General features: G+C 46.8%; 1 protein-coding gene across 1 annotated transcript in view; it reads right to left on the bottom strand.

Annotated features, from left to right (window-relative positions):
- Positions 1 to 836: 836 nt before the first annotated feature.
- adgrg6 (adhesion G protein-coupled receptor G6) overlaps positions 837 to 16,220 on the bottom strand; it is a 125,206-nt gene continuing 109,822 nt past the window's right edge. The window contains exons 25-27 of the mRNA XM_052013013.1: positions 13,353 to 13,454; positions 12,122 to 12,270; positions 837 to 1,664 (exon numbers count right to left, since the gene is read on the bottom strand). Coding sequence (XP_051868973.1) covers positions 1,644 to 1,664; positions 12,122 to 12,270; positions 13,353 to 13,454 — 272 coding nt within the window. The 3' untranslated portion in view covers positions 837 to 1,643. The remainder of the gene's footprint in view (positions 1,665 to 12,121; positions 12,271 to 13,352; positions 13,455 to 16,220) is intronic.

The following is a 16,220-nucleotide window of genomic DNA, read 5'->3' as shown; positions in this document are numbered from 1 at the left end:
GTGAGGGGGGGGGGGGCAGGCAGATGGAGGAGGGGAGGGCGGGAACAGCGACAGAGGCCGGGAGGTGATAGGCGGAGGCGACAGAGGGCTGCGGATGGTGGAGAGGAAGGTGGAGCCTGGAACCAAGTGAGGAAGGTGGGGAGGGCAGAGGGGAACAGTGGGGGGAGGGGACCCAGTGGGAGGAGTGTGTGGGTGACGGGAGGAATGGGTGGAGGAGGGCAAAGGAACAGAGTGATGGGGGATGGGTGGGTGTGGGAGGAACTGGGTAGGTCAGGAGGACAGAGAAACAGGACAGAGGGGAAGCAGGTTACCAGAAGTTGGAGGATTCAATGAATTCGTTCGTTGATCAGATTTCCTGCCACTGCACCTTTTGTATCTGATTCAGGGGGAATGTGAGAGAAAACAGTTCTCGGCGGAGGAGAGCTGATCTGGAACTGGCTGCTTGTAGGGGTGGTGGGAACAGAGTCATTTACGGCTCTCAGGAGTGGGATCAGGTGGTAACGATAGGGGAAGTAATCTCCAGGGGTGGATGCAGGGAGTGGGAGACTGATGAAACCAGTATGGACCTGAGTGTGGCTGAATGGCCTCCTTCTGAGCCAGAACCATCCCATGATTTCCACAATACATCCGTGAGAATTCCCTTTTATATGTTCAAGATATGTATAACAAATATATATTTTTATAAATAAACTAGATGATGCTAATGAGATGTGTAGACTGGATGGATCATATGCCTCTGTGTGCTGTAAGTTCAATGACCGGGAAAGTGAATGCTGACTTGTATGTCCCATCTTCCTTCAGTTTGATCTTCCCTCCAAACGTTGTTGGATTTTTGCCCCCATCAGGATGGGGTAACCTCTTCTCATTCAGGAGACTCTCCTGCCTGCGTCAGGCAAGTATAGCAAGCAATAAAGGAGCAACATCTCCGGTGGATCCGGGCTCCTGTTGCAAACTACACAAAGATGCCTCCAGTGGAACATCAGTGAAGGGCTCGCCATCATGTGGCCTCCCCAGGTGCAGCTGACCCAGAGCTTCTCAAGGACAGGAAGACGTGGGTGGGTGCTGGGTGCTGGGCTGGATTTGAAGGGGTGGGGCGCGAATCGATCAACCGTTGGGTCTGGCTGGATTCGAACCCAGGTCAGCCTCTTGCTCTCAGCCCTCCCCGGAAGTGAGAAACACCCTGCAGTGATTGAAATGTTCGTGGTAGAGAGTGGATAAAAGATGACGATCTCCAGAGTTTAGATGACGTCCATTAACCAGCCGACCAAGACAATGCCACCCGAACTCTCCGATTAAACCCCCGCTCTTCCATTCACTTCCCTCCAAACCAGTGACCCTTTCCCAACCCACCGCACCCTTTCCTCTGTGGTGGGAGACCTGCTATCCGTGATCAAACTGACCAGCGCACCCACAAGGCTCTCCACCGCTTCCTACCGGAGCGTCCCTTTCACCGGGGGGTGGGTGGGGGGGGTGCCGCCTCCCGCCTCAGAACTTGGTGCTATGGCTGAAGTTTTCGGACATCATTATGTTCTTGTAGAAGTTGTCAGAGTGGGTTGGATAGTAACTTGTGACCTTGTCCAGGACATTGGGCACTGGGACAACAGGCTCCTGATGGGCATCCAAGTGACCAAATTTCGATGATGTCACAGCTGCAAGGAGACCACCTAGAGCGGGGAAAGAAAGAGAGGTCGTTAGCTCTGTGATTGGACTGGCAAGGGTCAAGAATTATCTCAAGGTCAAAAGGCATTAGGACCAGGATGCTTGAGGCCACCCAAAGGTTATTTGGGTGACAGACACCAGCCTCCCCTCCATGGACTCTGTCTTTACCTCTCGCTGCCTCGGTGAAGCAGCCAGCATAGTCAAAGACCCCACCCACCCAGGACATTCTGTCTTCTCCCCCCTCCCAACAGGCAGAAAATACAGGAGCCTGAGGGCACATACCACCAGGCTCAAGGACAGCTTCTATCCCACTGTGATATGACCATTGACCGGTTCCCTTATACGATGAGATGGACTCTGACCTCACGATCTACCTTGTTGTGACCTTGCACCTTATTGTCTACCTGCACTGCACTTTCTCAGTAGCTGTGACACTTTACTCTGTACTGTTACTGTTTTCACCCTGTACTACCTCAATGCACTCTGTACTAACTCAATGTAACTGCACTGTGTAATGAATTGACCTGTACGATGGGTAAGCGAGACAAGTTTTTCACTGTACCTCAATACAAGTGACAATAATAAACCAATATCAATACCAATACCAACATTGTATGCAGTTCTAGATTATCGTGTGCAGTTCTGGTTGCCCCATTACAGGAAGGATGTGGAGGCTTTGGAGAGGGTGCAGAAGAGGTTCACCAGGATGCTGCCTGGACTAGACAGTATGAGCTATAAGGAGAAGTCGGACAAACTTGGATGGTTTTCTCCAGAGCATCGGAAGCTGAGGGGAGACCTGATAGAAGTTCATAAAATTAAGAAAGGCATAGATGGGGGAAAAATATTCTGACTGACTGTCCTAAGTTAGAAATGTCAAACGCTAGAGCACATGCATTTAAGGCGAGAGGGGGAAAGTTTGAAGGAGATGTGCGGGGCGGGTTTTGTTACACGGAGAGTGGTGGGTGCCTGAGATGGGCTGCCAGGGGTGGTGGTGGAGGCAGATATGATTGTGGTATATAAGAGGCACATGAATATGCAGGGAATGGAGGGATATGGATCACATTGAGGCAGATAGATTTGGTTTAATTTGGCATCATGGTTAGCACAGACATGGTGAGCTGAAGTGGCTGTTCCTTTACTGTACTGTTCTATGTTCTACAGAACATTAAAAGGCCTACAGAACAAAACAGCCATTTGGCCCATCTACCCTACTCCTAGTGTCCCTGTTGAGCATTATCCCCTTTTTCATAAGCACAAGTCCGCGCAACATCAGCCATCTTGACTTTTCTGCTCCCCTCACCTACTCCCAACCTCACCCCTTCTGAACGCTCTGCTCTCCACTCTCTGCACACCAACCCTGACATTGTCATCGAACCAGCCGACAAAGGTGGTGCCGTGGTGGTCTGGCGTACTGACCTCTACCTTGCAGAGGCCAGACGCCAACTCTCGAATACTTCCTCCTACCTACCCCTTGGTATTGGTATTGGTTTATTATTGTCACTTGTACCGAGGTACAGTGAAAAACTTGTCTTACAAACCGATCATACAGGTCAATTCATTACACAGTGCAGTTACAATGAATTAGTACAAAGTGCATTGATGTAGTACAGGTAAAAACAATAACAGTACAGAGTAAAGTGTCACAGCTACAGAGAAAGTGCAGTGCAATAAGGTGCAAGGTCACAACAAGGTAGATCGTGAGGTCATAGTCCATCTCATTGTATAAGGGAACTGTTCAATAGTAGAAGCTGTCCTTAAGTCTGGTGGTACGTGCCCTCAGGCTGCTGTATCTTCTACCCAATGGAAGAGGAGAGAAGAGAGAATGTCTTGAACCGTGACCCCATCGGGGACCCTTCCCCTTTCCCTATCTTCATTCCTGAAGAAGGGTCCTGACCCCAAATGTTGACCACTTGCTTTTCTCCACGGATACTGCCCGGCCTGCTGAGTTCCTCTATTCTCCTGCTAGCCCAAAGCAGACCCAAGTTCATCAGCCTGAATCACTTGCCCTTTCTACACCATCACTGGCCCCTGTTGATTGGAAGCTCGCCTTGTCTCAAGTGCTTATTTGAGTTCTGTGTTCTGGGCCTGACGAGGAGAGCGGGCGGACGGAACAAAAGTTTAACCGTAGGAGACAGACTCGCCCAGGAGTGAAATCACCGAGCCCGCCTTCTTGCACACAGACGTCCAAAATTCTCTCCCTAAAAAGGGTGCAAATGCAAGGGGACAAACGCAACATCTCAGGCTGAGATCGATAGATTATAGTTGGGTACAAGTAACAGGCAGAGGAAGTGGGGGTCTAATTGAACACCCATGGGACTCGATGGGTTGAATGACTTCTTCCTATACAGTGAAGAGTTCCTTCTTCCTAGTGCTAACATGAGGGGACATAATTTTAAGGTGATTGGAGGAAGGTATAAGGGGGATGTCAGGGGTAAGTTTTTTACACTGAGAGTGGTGGGTGCGTGGAACGTGCTGCCGGCAGAGGTTGTGGGGGCAGATACATTAGGGACATTTAAGAGAATCTTAGGTAGACACATGAATGATAGAGAAATGGGGAGGCTATGTGGGAGGGAAGGGTTAGATAGATCTTAGAGCAGGATGAAAGGTTGGCACAACATTTTGGACTGAAGGGCCTGTACTGTGCTGTGGTGTTCTATGTTCAATGTTCAATGTTCAATGTTCTATGTTCTATGTTCTATGCAGTGTGGGGTGCCACAGTACTAAGGCTCAGTTACGTTCTTGACCAATCACCGTTGAGTAAAATTTATCTCAACTTTATTAACATTTCCAATACCCTCACTACAGTTCCGAGTGCCTATTGGGAGCCTTTACCATGTCTCACTTTCCCAGATGGAAAAAAAAAGCGTTTTTTTTCCCTCTAACCTCTGCACGGCGCCTCTGAGATTTAAAAAGGATATTTTAGTCCCGAGCTCGCATTACAAGAGCAGCAACATATAGGGGCTACATCGTTCCTCCATGTTAATCCCAATGTGGACACAAATGCCCTTTCTCTGTGTACTTCGATATAAACTGACTCATCCATTTGTTGGACGACAAGGGCAGCACGGTGGAGCCGCTGCCTCTCAGCTCCGGAGACTTGGGTTCGATCCTGCCTCCGGTGAGGAGTTTGCAAATTCTCCCTGTGACTGGGTGGGTTTCCCCGCCCCCGGGATCTCCAAGTTCCTCCCACGTCCCAAAGATGTGCGGGTCGGTAGGGTAGTTGGTCGCCGTCGATTGTCCTCAGCATGGATGGATAGCAGGAGAAGAACGTGAGGAGGGTAGAGTCAATTGGGATGGGAGGTGGGAAAATGGGATTAGTGTCAATGGGTACATGATGGTTGGCACATGCAGTGGGGCGAATGGCCTCTTTCCATGCTGCATGACTCCCTGATCACTCGGAGAGCCTCAGTGTCCACCTACAGGACCCCGCAGTAACTCAATGGATGGTAGAACTTCGGGGTAAGCTCACTCCTTGGTGGAAACTTCCTCTCCTGACTTAACAATGAGGAAGTAGAAAGCAGGAAGTGCTGGAAACACTCGGCAGGTGGGTAGCCAATGCACACACAGGAAGATCCCACAAACAGCAATAATTAACCAATAACCTCTGTTTAGTTACGTTGAGTGTAACGATCTCAGAACACTGTCAATAGCTCCCAGGTCAAATTCAGGAATGTGACTTGAACCCTGTCCACCTATCACTGCTCTGCTTTTCCCTCCTATATATAGGGCTTCCCCTTTTCCTATCTTCAGTCCTGACCCAAAACGTTGACCGCCTGCTTTTCTCCACGGATGCTGCCTGGCCTGCTGAGTTCCTCCAGCATCATCTTGTTTTTCATTCTCTCTTCTCCCCCCTCCCGTCAGGCAGAAGATACAAAAGCCTGAAAAAGCATACCACCAGGGTCAAGGAGAGCTTCTATCCCACTGTTATAAGACTATTGGACGGTCCCCTAGTACAATAAGATGGACTCTGGACCCCACAATCTACCTCTTCATGGCCTTGCACCTTATTGTCTGCCCGCACTGCACTTTCTCTGTAACTGTAACACTTTATTCTGCATTCTGTTATTGTTTTCCCTTGTACTACCTCAATGCACCGATGAGATGAAATGATCCATATGAATGGCATGCAAAGTTTTTCACTGTACCTCGGTACATGTGACAATAATAAACCAACTATAATTTTCATAAGATCAAAATCCACCTTGTTAGCCTTCCACAATCAAAACTGGAGGTATTGCTCAGTCATACCAGTTCACCCCAGTCAATGTCTAATACAATCCAAGCATGAAGCAAGCTGATCACTGTCGAGCAGACACCTATGGTTAATGAGTATTACTGCATTATATCTAAGAGTATTACGTTTGATTGAAGGTTTGCATTGTCCTGGTGCCCAGCAGAGGACCACAGCCCTCTTTGCAAGCCAAATCCATGCACAGTGTCCTTGGTAAAGATCAAAACTTCTTGCATAATGTCACGGCCCATGCAGTGGACCAGCAACACTCGGAAAGGAAAGGCCAAGCCAGTGGATGTCCAAGACAAAGGAAAGGGGAGAGTGCACAGGTGGAGAATACAAACCCATGCTTTGAATTGGCCTGAAGCATGCACGGAACCTTATCTCCTCAACCCTGGCACAACAAGCCAACTCAAGCATGCACGTTGGCGTGAGCAACGGAATCAGTGGAGAAATGGTGCCAAGTAAAAGTTAGAAGTGCAACATCTCCGCACCCTCACCCAATGCCAGAAAATGGAAATGGTCTACCAGTACAGAGGAACCAGCGCCGAGCAAGAGAGCAGAGACCCTCATCCAATGGTGCAGGGGGAAACCAGAGGAAACGTTTCCCATTCGTACCCGACTGCAGCGTGAGCGCGATGGACATCTGCCTACACATGTGACCCAGAGCAGCTGGACAGCCCTCCAACACAGGGTTGCTGCCATCTCTGGCCAAACAGTGGTGGATTACCCAGCATGTTTTACCTTTTAAAGGGGCACGCATCTCTGCGCAGGGACAAGCTCGCAGGAGACATCATCCTGTTCCAGAAACACATCAATAATTGTTATTCAGAATGATGTGAAAAATACATACAGCACGTCCTTCAAAGGCAAACATGCATTTATATAGTATCCTACACCCCCACAATTACATCTGTAGCTTGAAGAAGGTGCAGTCACTGTTGTAATGTATGAAGCACAGCAGCCTACTTACTCACAGCAAGCTCCCTTGTCACATGCAGCAATGACCAAATAATCAAGAAATCAGAGAGAGATACAGAACAGATTCAGGGGCCTTTTGGCTTATCAAGTCCCACGCTGACTATCTTCATTTTTTCTAATCCTGCCCCAATCTCATTTCAGTCTCCCCACATTCCCACCCCCTGGAGATTCGACCTACCACACTAGGAGTAATTTACAACATTAACCTACCATCCCGCCCGTCTCTGGGATGTAGGAAGAAACTGGAACACCCAGAGGAAACCCACGCGGTCACGGGAGAACGTGCAAACTCCACACACGACAGCGTCAGAGATCGGAATTGAACTCGGTCACTGAAGCTGTGAGGCACCAACTCTCCCAGCTTCACCTTATGCTGACTGGTCTGCTGAGGATATCAAACTTTTTTGTTTGGTTTCCATGTATTGTTAAAGTATAAACTGTGAAGCATCGAGCAGTCACTGGCAGGTATTAATGTGTTGGATTGTACTATGTTCTCGATCAAATTAGGATGGTGAATTGGTCATCTGTCAGGCCCAGGAGGGCTGTTCTGCTCTGGCAAGAAGAATCCTTCCATATCTCCCAGATGGCTCACTTGCGTTTTCATCCAATTTGGTGGCTTTAGTTCGGATTGTCAGCAAACACTCTAACAAATTCTACAGATGTGCTGTTGGAAGTATACCGACTGGTTGCATCATGGTCTGGTACAGCAATTCAAGTGTACAGGAACGTAGAAGCTGCAGAGAGTAGTGGACTCTGCCCAATACATCACGGGCACATCCCTCCCCACCATCGGTAGTGTCTACAGGAGGCGCTGCTTCAAGAAGGCAACATCCATCATCAAAGATCCCCACCATCCAGGCCGTGACATCTTCTTACAGCTCCCATCGGGCAGGAGGTACAGAAGCCTGAAGTCCCACACCACCAGGTTCAAGAACAGCTGCTCCCCTTCAACCATTCAATTCTTGAACCGACCGGCACAACCCTAGTCACTACCTCAGCATAGCAACACTGTGACCACTTTGCACTACAATGGTTTTGTTTTGTTCAATTTGTGTCCTTTCTTGTAAAAACTGTGTTTAATTAATGTTTTTCTTGTGAATGCTGCTCATCTGATGCTATGTGCCTGTAATGCTGCTTTAAGTAAGTTGTTCATTGCACCTGTACACACACGTACTTGTGTATATGTCAACAAAGTCTGACTGACACTGACTTTGTTCACAGTATGGTCACCCCTAAGTGGGGAAGCCAAATCCAGATTCGGTTACGGTTTCTCCAGAACAACATTTTGTCCACAAATGCGGGTCCAAGCTTCTGGTAACACTCCAACTCTGACCTCTGACTTTGGCCTCTTACACTGTTCCAATGAAACCTAATACAAGCTGTGGGAAGAGCAATTTTGTCTTCTGACCAGGTACGTTCCAAACTTCAGGATTCCCATTCTCAGCATTTCCATATTTCACTCAAAATTCCGATATCTTGATGATTTCAGATAATCAAGCTGCTTCCATCACCCTCCAGATCACAAACACCCCACAATATCCTCCATTTTATCTCCTAATCCCTGCTGCCATCCACAAAATCCATAAGAAACTGCAGAGAGTTGTGGACACAGCCCAGTCCATCACGAAAACCAGCCTCCCCTCTATAGACTCTGTCTACACTTCCTGCTGCCTCGCAAAAGCAGCCAACATAATCAAAGACCCCTCCCACCCGGTCATTCCCTCTTCTCCCCTCTATGATTGGCCAGAAGATACAAAACCCTGAAAGCACGTACCACCAGGCTCGAGGACAGCTTCTATCCCGCTGTGATAAGACTATTGAAATGGACATCTTATACAATAAAGGTGAACTCTTGCTCTCTCAATCTACCTTGTCGTGGCCTTTGCAACTTATTTGTCTACCTGCACTGCACTTTCTCTGTAAGTGTAACACTGTATTCTGCGTTCTGTTTTCCTTTTGTGCTACCTCAATGTACCTTATGTACAGAATGATCTGTCTAGATGGCACATAAACAAAAGTTTTTCACTGTATCACGTGACAATAATAAACCAATTACCCATTACCCGTAGAGACCTTTTCTCCTCAGGACTGCTTCCCCTGTCTCTCAAGACTCACTAATAATGTGAGTTTTTGATTTTTGTGATTTTTATAAATGACTTGTATAAGGATGTGGAAGGGTGGGTTAGTAACTTTGCTGATGATACAAAGGTTGGTGGTGTCGTGGATAGTGTAGAAGGATACTACAGCTTACAAGAGGATATTGATAGAGTGCAAAGCTGGGCTGAGAAGTGGCAGATGGAGTTCAACCCAGATAAGTGTGAAGTGGTACTTCGGGAGATTGAATTTGGCAGAATACAAGGTTAATGGCAGGACTCTTAGCAGTGTGGAGGAACAGAGGGATCTTGGGGTCCACGTCCGTAGATCCCTCAAGGTTGCCATGCAGGTCGGTAGGGTTGTTAAGAAGGCGTATGGAGTGTTGGCCTTCATTAGTTGGGGTATTGAGTTCAAGAACCGCGAGGTGATGTTGCAGCTCTATAGAACTCTGGTTAGACCACATTTGGAGTATTGTGTTCAGTTCTGGTAGCCTCATTATAGGAAGGATGTGGAAGCTTTAGGGAGGGTGCAGAGGAGATTTACCAGGATGCTGTCTGGATTGGAGAGCATGTCTTATGAAGATAGGCTGAGCGAGTTAGGGCTTTTCACTTTGGAGAGGACGAGGATGAGGGATGACTTGATAGAGGTGTACTAGATGATAAGAGGCATAGATCGAGTGGACAGTCAGAGACTTTTTCCCAGGGCGACAATGGCTAACACAAGGGGACATAATGTTAAGGTGATTGGAGGAAGGTATAAGGGGGATGTCAGGGGTAAGTTTTTTACACAGAGAGTGGTGGGTGCATGGAACGCACTGCCGGCAGAGGTTGTGGGAGCAGATACATTAGGGACATTTAAGAGACTCTTAGACAGACACATGAATGATAGAGAAATGGAGGGCTATGTGGGAGGGAAGGGTTAGATAGAGTAGGATAAAATGTCGGCACAACATTGTGGGCTGAAGGGCCTGTACTGTGCTGTAATGTTCTATGCCTAACTACAGTACACCTCACGTTACGGAGGGTCTGCCTCCTTAGAAAACCCTCCATATCGCGATTTTCAGTAACGTCAACCCTTGATAAAAATTGACAAAATTTGTTGTTTCTTTTGCATTTTGCATTTATATAGTTATTTCTTTCTCACATAATTCCGCAAGAGTAAATTTTTATTCCATTTCTCATTTCTTTTGGTAGTGAAATGTGAATTGCATAAGGGCAAATTTTCGTTACAAGGGAGTGCACTGTAGTCCAAGTACTGGTGAAGGGTCTTTGAGACCTAAATCATTAGCTCTGTTTCTCCCTCCATACCTGCTGGATTTCAGACCAGTAAAGTCCCTGTCCAGGCTCTGGTCTGAGCTGAACAATCTCAAATGGGGTAACAATGTTGGGGGAGAAAACATCTACAGGAGGTGCTGCCTCAAAGGTGGCATCTATCCATCAAGGATCCCCACCATCTGGGCTGTGCCATCTTCTTGCTGCTACCATCAGGCAGGAGGTACAGAAGCCTGAAGTCCCACGTCACCAGGTTCAGGAACAGCCATTTCAGGTTCTTGAACCAACCTGCACAACCCTAACCTCACCTCAGCAACAGAACACTACAACCACCTCTTGGACTTGTCTCTGTACTTTTTGCACTGAAGTTTTGTTTTGTTTAGTCTTTTTCTCTCTTCAGTGTCTTCAATTTATTTTCTGTGTGCTGTCTGTACCTATGTGCCTGTGATGTTGCTTCAAGCAAGTTTTTCATTGTACCTGTACCTCACCGTACTTGTGCACACGACAATAAACTCGAATTGATTCACTGCGTTCAAGGTCCAAGGGTCTGATTCAGAAGGCCCATCCAACACTCCTGCAAACGGAGCAACAAACAATCTGTCGGAAGAGCTCAGTGGGTGGGAGGAGTCAATGTTTCGGGTCGAAACTCTGCATCAGGACTCTGCATCAACAATTCCTTTCCTCCCACAGATGCTGCTCGACCTGCTGAGTTCTTCCAACAGATTGGTTGTTGCTCCAGATCCCAGCATCTGCAGCCTCTTCTGCAACTAGTCATGGGTTCAGATAGCAGAAGGACTGGCCCCATGGCTCATCACGTTCATCGAGCACTGATTTACACCAATCCCATTTACCCGCAATTCATCAGTAAACTTCTGTGCATTGGTGGTTCAAGTGCCCGCCTAGATACTTTTAACTTGTTGTGAGGGGCTCTGCTTTCACCACCCTGTCAGGTAGTGTGTTTCAGATCTGTAAGACAATGATTGTGTCATATATGAGGCAGAAAGAGTGTCAAGTTAAAATTATCTCATGGCTTTTCGTCACCAACCACAATGCATATCGATGCATATCAATGTCACTGCACATCAGCAGAAATGAAATGGGAAGACATTTGAAAAGCTGGATCTGCATTTAAGTCCCATCCCTGATTCCCCTGGAACCACGTCAGTGGGCGGTTAATAGTCAACACCGTCCAGAATCACATATAAACCAGATTGGATAAGAATGTCAGATTTCCTCCCTATGGAACATCAGGCTTTTTTTTACAGTAATTTGGCAGTTTCATGGTCACTATTAGAAACCATGGCATTTTAACCTCAAATCTCCTCATTGCCCACCCAAACCCTGCACTGCAAACCCAATAACCAAACCAGACCATCTTTCCAGAAATTGTATGGGTTTCTCTGGAATTTCCAACGGTAAAGGCTTAGGAAAGATTTATTTAGGTTGTCTCTGGGTAAAACAATGGACAGATGTCAATAAGTTGATTTTGTCCATAAGTCAGAAAATAGACAAAAATCACTCGATATGGTAACTATACCTCCACAGTACTGTAATGAATGGCATCAAAAGCACATCAGGCTGATAAGGACGAACAAGAAACAGAGAGAGGAAACTAATTCTGCACTTTGTAGGATGTACGTCAGACTTTTGAATTTAATAATATTACGAGAGATCTTTCATGTGTAGGGGTCTCCATAAGTTGGGGGTTTGTAACCCAGGACGTCCCGTATTTAGCAGAGAACAAATAAAGACAGGGGGCAATGTTGCTGAAGAGATGGAAAAGAAATGAGAAACCTGGATCTTTGGAATAGAAGGATGGAGCTGAGGTTGGGATAAGGATTAGTCAGTAAAGTCCAGGGTTAGGCAAGGAGCACTTGTCCCTCACCCTTGGTGCTGCTTTTGAAGAGGCTCGAGCCGGACTTGAACTTGCTGCTCCAGCTAGTGGAGTTGGAGCAATGGAGCTGGAGGAAAGGGACTTGCCCAGGTTTTCGGAGCTCACTTTCTTGGTGTTGTTGGTGATTGTTCGGCTCCAGTCTGGAAGAGAGCACCGGGGAGAAAGACCATTAAGCAGAAGACCAAAAATAATCCAACGTTCCTTTAATGAAGTCAGGTCAGCCATGTGATTTCTCATATTTACCACAAAGAAGGACATTCAGCCCATCAAATCTCTGCTGGCACACGGAGTAATCCCACCAATTCCCTCAGTATTTCCTGCCACCTGTCCTCTCTTATCATTCATTAGAGTGATAGAGTCGTACAGTGTGGAAAACAGGCCCTTCGGCCCAACTGGTCCATGCCATCCAAGATGCCCACCTGAGCTAGTCCCATTTCCCTGAATTTGGCCCATATCCTTCTAAGTCTTTCCCATCCATGTACCTGTCCAGGTGTTTTTAAGTGTTGTAATTGTACCCGCCTCTACCACTTCCTCTGGCAGCTCGTTCCACATACCCGCCACCCTCCGTGTGGAAAAACTTGCCCCTTGAGGTCCCCTTTAAGTCCCTCCCCTTTCACCTTAAACCTATGCATTCTAGTTTTTGATCACCTTTCCTTGTGAAAAAGACTATGACCATTCACTTTATCTACGCCCCTTATGATCTTAAGATAGGATATCTTTATTAGTCACATGTACATCGAAACACACAGTGAAATGCATCCTTTGCGTAGAGTGTCCTGGGGGCAGCCCGCAAGTGTCGCCACACTTCCGGCACCAACATAGCATGCCCACAACTTCCTAACCCGTACGTCTTTGGAATATGGGAGGAAACCGGAGCACCCGGAGGAAACCCACGCAGACATGGGGTGAACATACAAACTCCTTACAGACAGTGGCGGGAATTGGACCCGGGTCGCTGGCGCTGTAAAGCGTTATGTTAACCGCTACACTACCATGCCTGTCCCATAAACCTCTATCAGGTCACCCCTAAATCCTCCTACACTCCAGGGAAGACAGTCCCAGCCTATCCAGTCTCTCAAGCCCTCCAGTCCTGGTAACATCCTTGTGAGTCCTTTCTGTACCATCCCAGCCATCCCGCACTGTGGACTGACAGACCACTGGAAGATAATTTGGATCTTCCCTGGCACAAGAGGCAAAAATGGAAGTTTACTTTGGAACGTACCTGAATTTTCTGGAAGTCTGAATCTACCACAGCACAGGTATCGTCTCCATTGTTTCTGTACATTTTCCTTCAGAGCACAGTGGAAGACGAATATGAAGAAGCCTGTGTTCAATAAGATGAGAATCGAGGTTATAACTACATGCACCAAGCCTGAATCAGAAAGGGCATCTTGGCACCCTGGAGACAGAGCTCCCGTGTTGAATCCCATTGGCAAATCTGGTAATCATGTACCATCAAGGACAGCTTCTACCCTGCTGTTATCAGACTCCTGAACAGACCTCTTGTACAAAAAAGATGACCTCACAATCTACACAATCTACCTTGTTGTGATTTTGCACCTTATTGCACTGCACTTTCTCTGTAGCTGTGACACTTTACTCTATACTGTTACTGTTTTTACCTGTACTACATCAATGCACTCTGTACTAACTCAATGTAACTGCACTGTGTAATGAATTGACCTGTACGAATGGTATGCAAGACAAGTTTTTCCCTGTTTCTCGGTACAAGTGACAATAATAAACCAATATCAATACCAAAGATTGGAGAAACTGAGAATCCTAAATAATAATCCCTTATGAATTAAAGGGTTCATACATGGGTGCTGAGGTAACAGATCAGCCATGTTCTTTGAGTCATAGAGTCATACAGCACGGAAACAGGCCTTTCAGCCCAACTGGTTCATGCCGACCAAGATACCCACCTAAGCTAGTCCCATTTGCCCCCGTTTGACCCATATCCCGCTAAACCTTTCCCATCCATGTACCTGTCCAACTGTCTTTTAAAAGTTGTTATTGTACCTGTTATGGTACCCACCTCAACCACTTCTTTTGGCACCTCATTCCATCTATGGACCTTCTTCTGTGCCAAAGAGTTGCCCCTCAAGTTCCTGCTAGATCTTTCCACTCTCACCTTAAACCTATGCCCTCGAGTTCTTGATTCCCCAACCCTAGGAAAATGGATGATGTGCATTCACCCTCATGATTTTGTCCACCTCTGTAAGGTCACCCCTCAGTCTCCGATGCTCCAAGGAAAGATGTCTGAGCCTGGCCAACTATCCCACCCCTACTTGGTACATCTGGCCTCTCATAGTTTTAAACACCTCTATTAGATCATCCCTCACCCTCTTCAGCTCCAGGGAAATCAATCGCGGTCCATCCAGTCTCTCTTTGTAACTGAAATACTCCAATCCAGACAACATCCTGGTGAATCTCCTTTACACTTTCTCCAGCTTCCTATGGTGTGGTGACCAGAACTGTTCGCAATACTCCAGGTCCCTGTCTCTACCAACCCTCGTTAATCTATAGCTCACAAAACATTGGGATCATCTAGGTAACCCTGGCCTTAGCCTATCCCTTTGTCCTTTCCACCACCCTCCCTCCCCACCCTCCACCCTCCTCTACCCTCCTCAAGCTCACTAGCACCTATACTCCCTCAGGAGGCTAACGAAATGACTCTCACCAACTTTTATCGATGCACCATAGAAAGCATCCCATCTGGATACATCATGGCTTGGTGTGGCAACTGCTCTGCCTGTGACCACAAGAAACTGCAGAGAGTTGTGGACACAGTTCAGCACATCACAGAAACCAGCCTCCCCTCCATGGACTCAGTCTACACCTCGCTGCCTTGGTAAAGCAGCCAGCATAATCAAAGACCCCACCCACCCCGGACATTCTCTCTTCTCCCCCCTCACATCGGGCAGAAGAGACAAAAACCTGAAAGCACGTACCACCAGGTTCATGGACAGCTTCTATCCTGCTGTTATAAGACTATTGAACAGTTCCTTAGTACGATAAGATGGAGTCTTGACCTCACAATCTACCTCATTATGGCCTTGCACCTTATTGTCTGCCTGCACTGCACTTTCTCTGTAGCTGTAACACTTTATTCTGCATTCTGTTATTGTTTTCTCTTGTACTACCTCAGTGCACTGATGTGATGAAATGATCTGTATGCTGCCTGACCTGTGGAGTTCTGTTTTTATTCTTTAATCGTATCAGCTTCTCTTAACATTCAGTAGTTTTGAGTTTTCAACTTTATTTAGACTATCTTTTTATTCCAGATGTACTTAATTTAAATTCCCCATCTCGTCTTTGAACTTCTCTCTGTGGATCATTGGAGGTTGCCTCTGGCTATGATTTCAGTGATTTGAACACTATGCTTTTGTACTCTACGCAATGTACATTTCCTTAAGGACACCACAACATCCATTCTCCCTGGACTTGTCTTCCCCAATTCCAGCAATTTCTTAAATTTAGTTGCCCACCTTCTGTAGGAAACAAACGCTTGTGAACACCACATCCCTGAGGTTGTTACAAGGACAACCTTAATACAAAGCTCTGCCTTAAGTAACCAGATAATTGCATTTTTTTAGAATCCAATATATTTATCCAGTAATTTGGAGTGGCTGATATGGTTATCAACATGTTTTTTTTAAGCGTTTAATGGTGCATTGGAAGCTGAGGGAGATCTGATGACAGTTTAGAAAATCATGAGAGGTATAGATAGAGTGTTTATTACTCAGAAATGTCAAATACTAGAGAGCATAGCTTTAAGGTGAAAGAGGGGAAAGTTTAAAGGAGATATGCAGGGCAAGTGTTTTTGTTGTGGGTGCCTGGAACGGACTGCCAGGGGAGGTGGTGGAGGCAGATATGATGGTGGTGTTTAAGAAGTATTTAGACAGGCAGACGAACATGCAGGGAATGGAAGGATATGGATGTGCAGGCAGAAGGGATTAGTTTAATTTGGTATCATGGTCGACCCAGACATAGTGGGCCAGTTCCTGTGCTATACTGTTCTGTGTTCTATGTTCCTCTTTGTGCCAATCTGCATAAGCAATGATCTTCCTTTGTAAGCTTTCTGAGA

The sequence above is a fragment of the Pristis pectinata genome, chromosome 3 (assembly GCF_009764475.1).
Source record: "Pristis pectinata isolate sPriPec2 chromosome 3, sPriPec2.1.pri, whole genome shotgun sequence".
Taxonomy (NCBI): domain Eukaryota; kingdom Metazoa; phylum Chordata; class Chondrichthyes; order Rhinopristiformes; family Pristidae; genus Pristis; species Pristis pectinata.
This window is presented reverse-complemented; position numbering and strand designations above follow the sequence as displayed.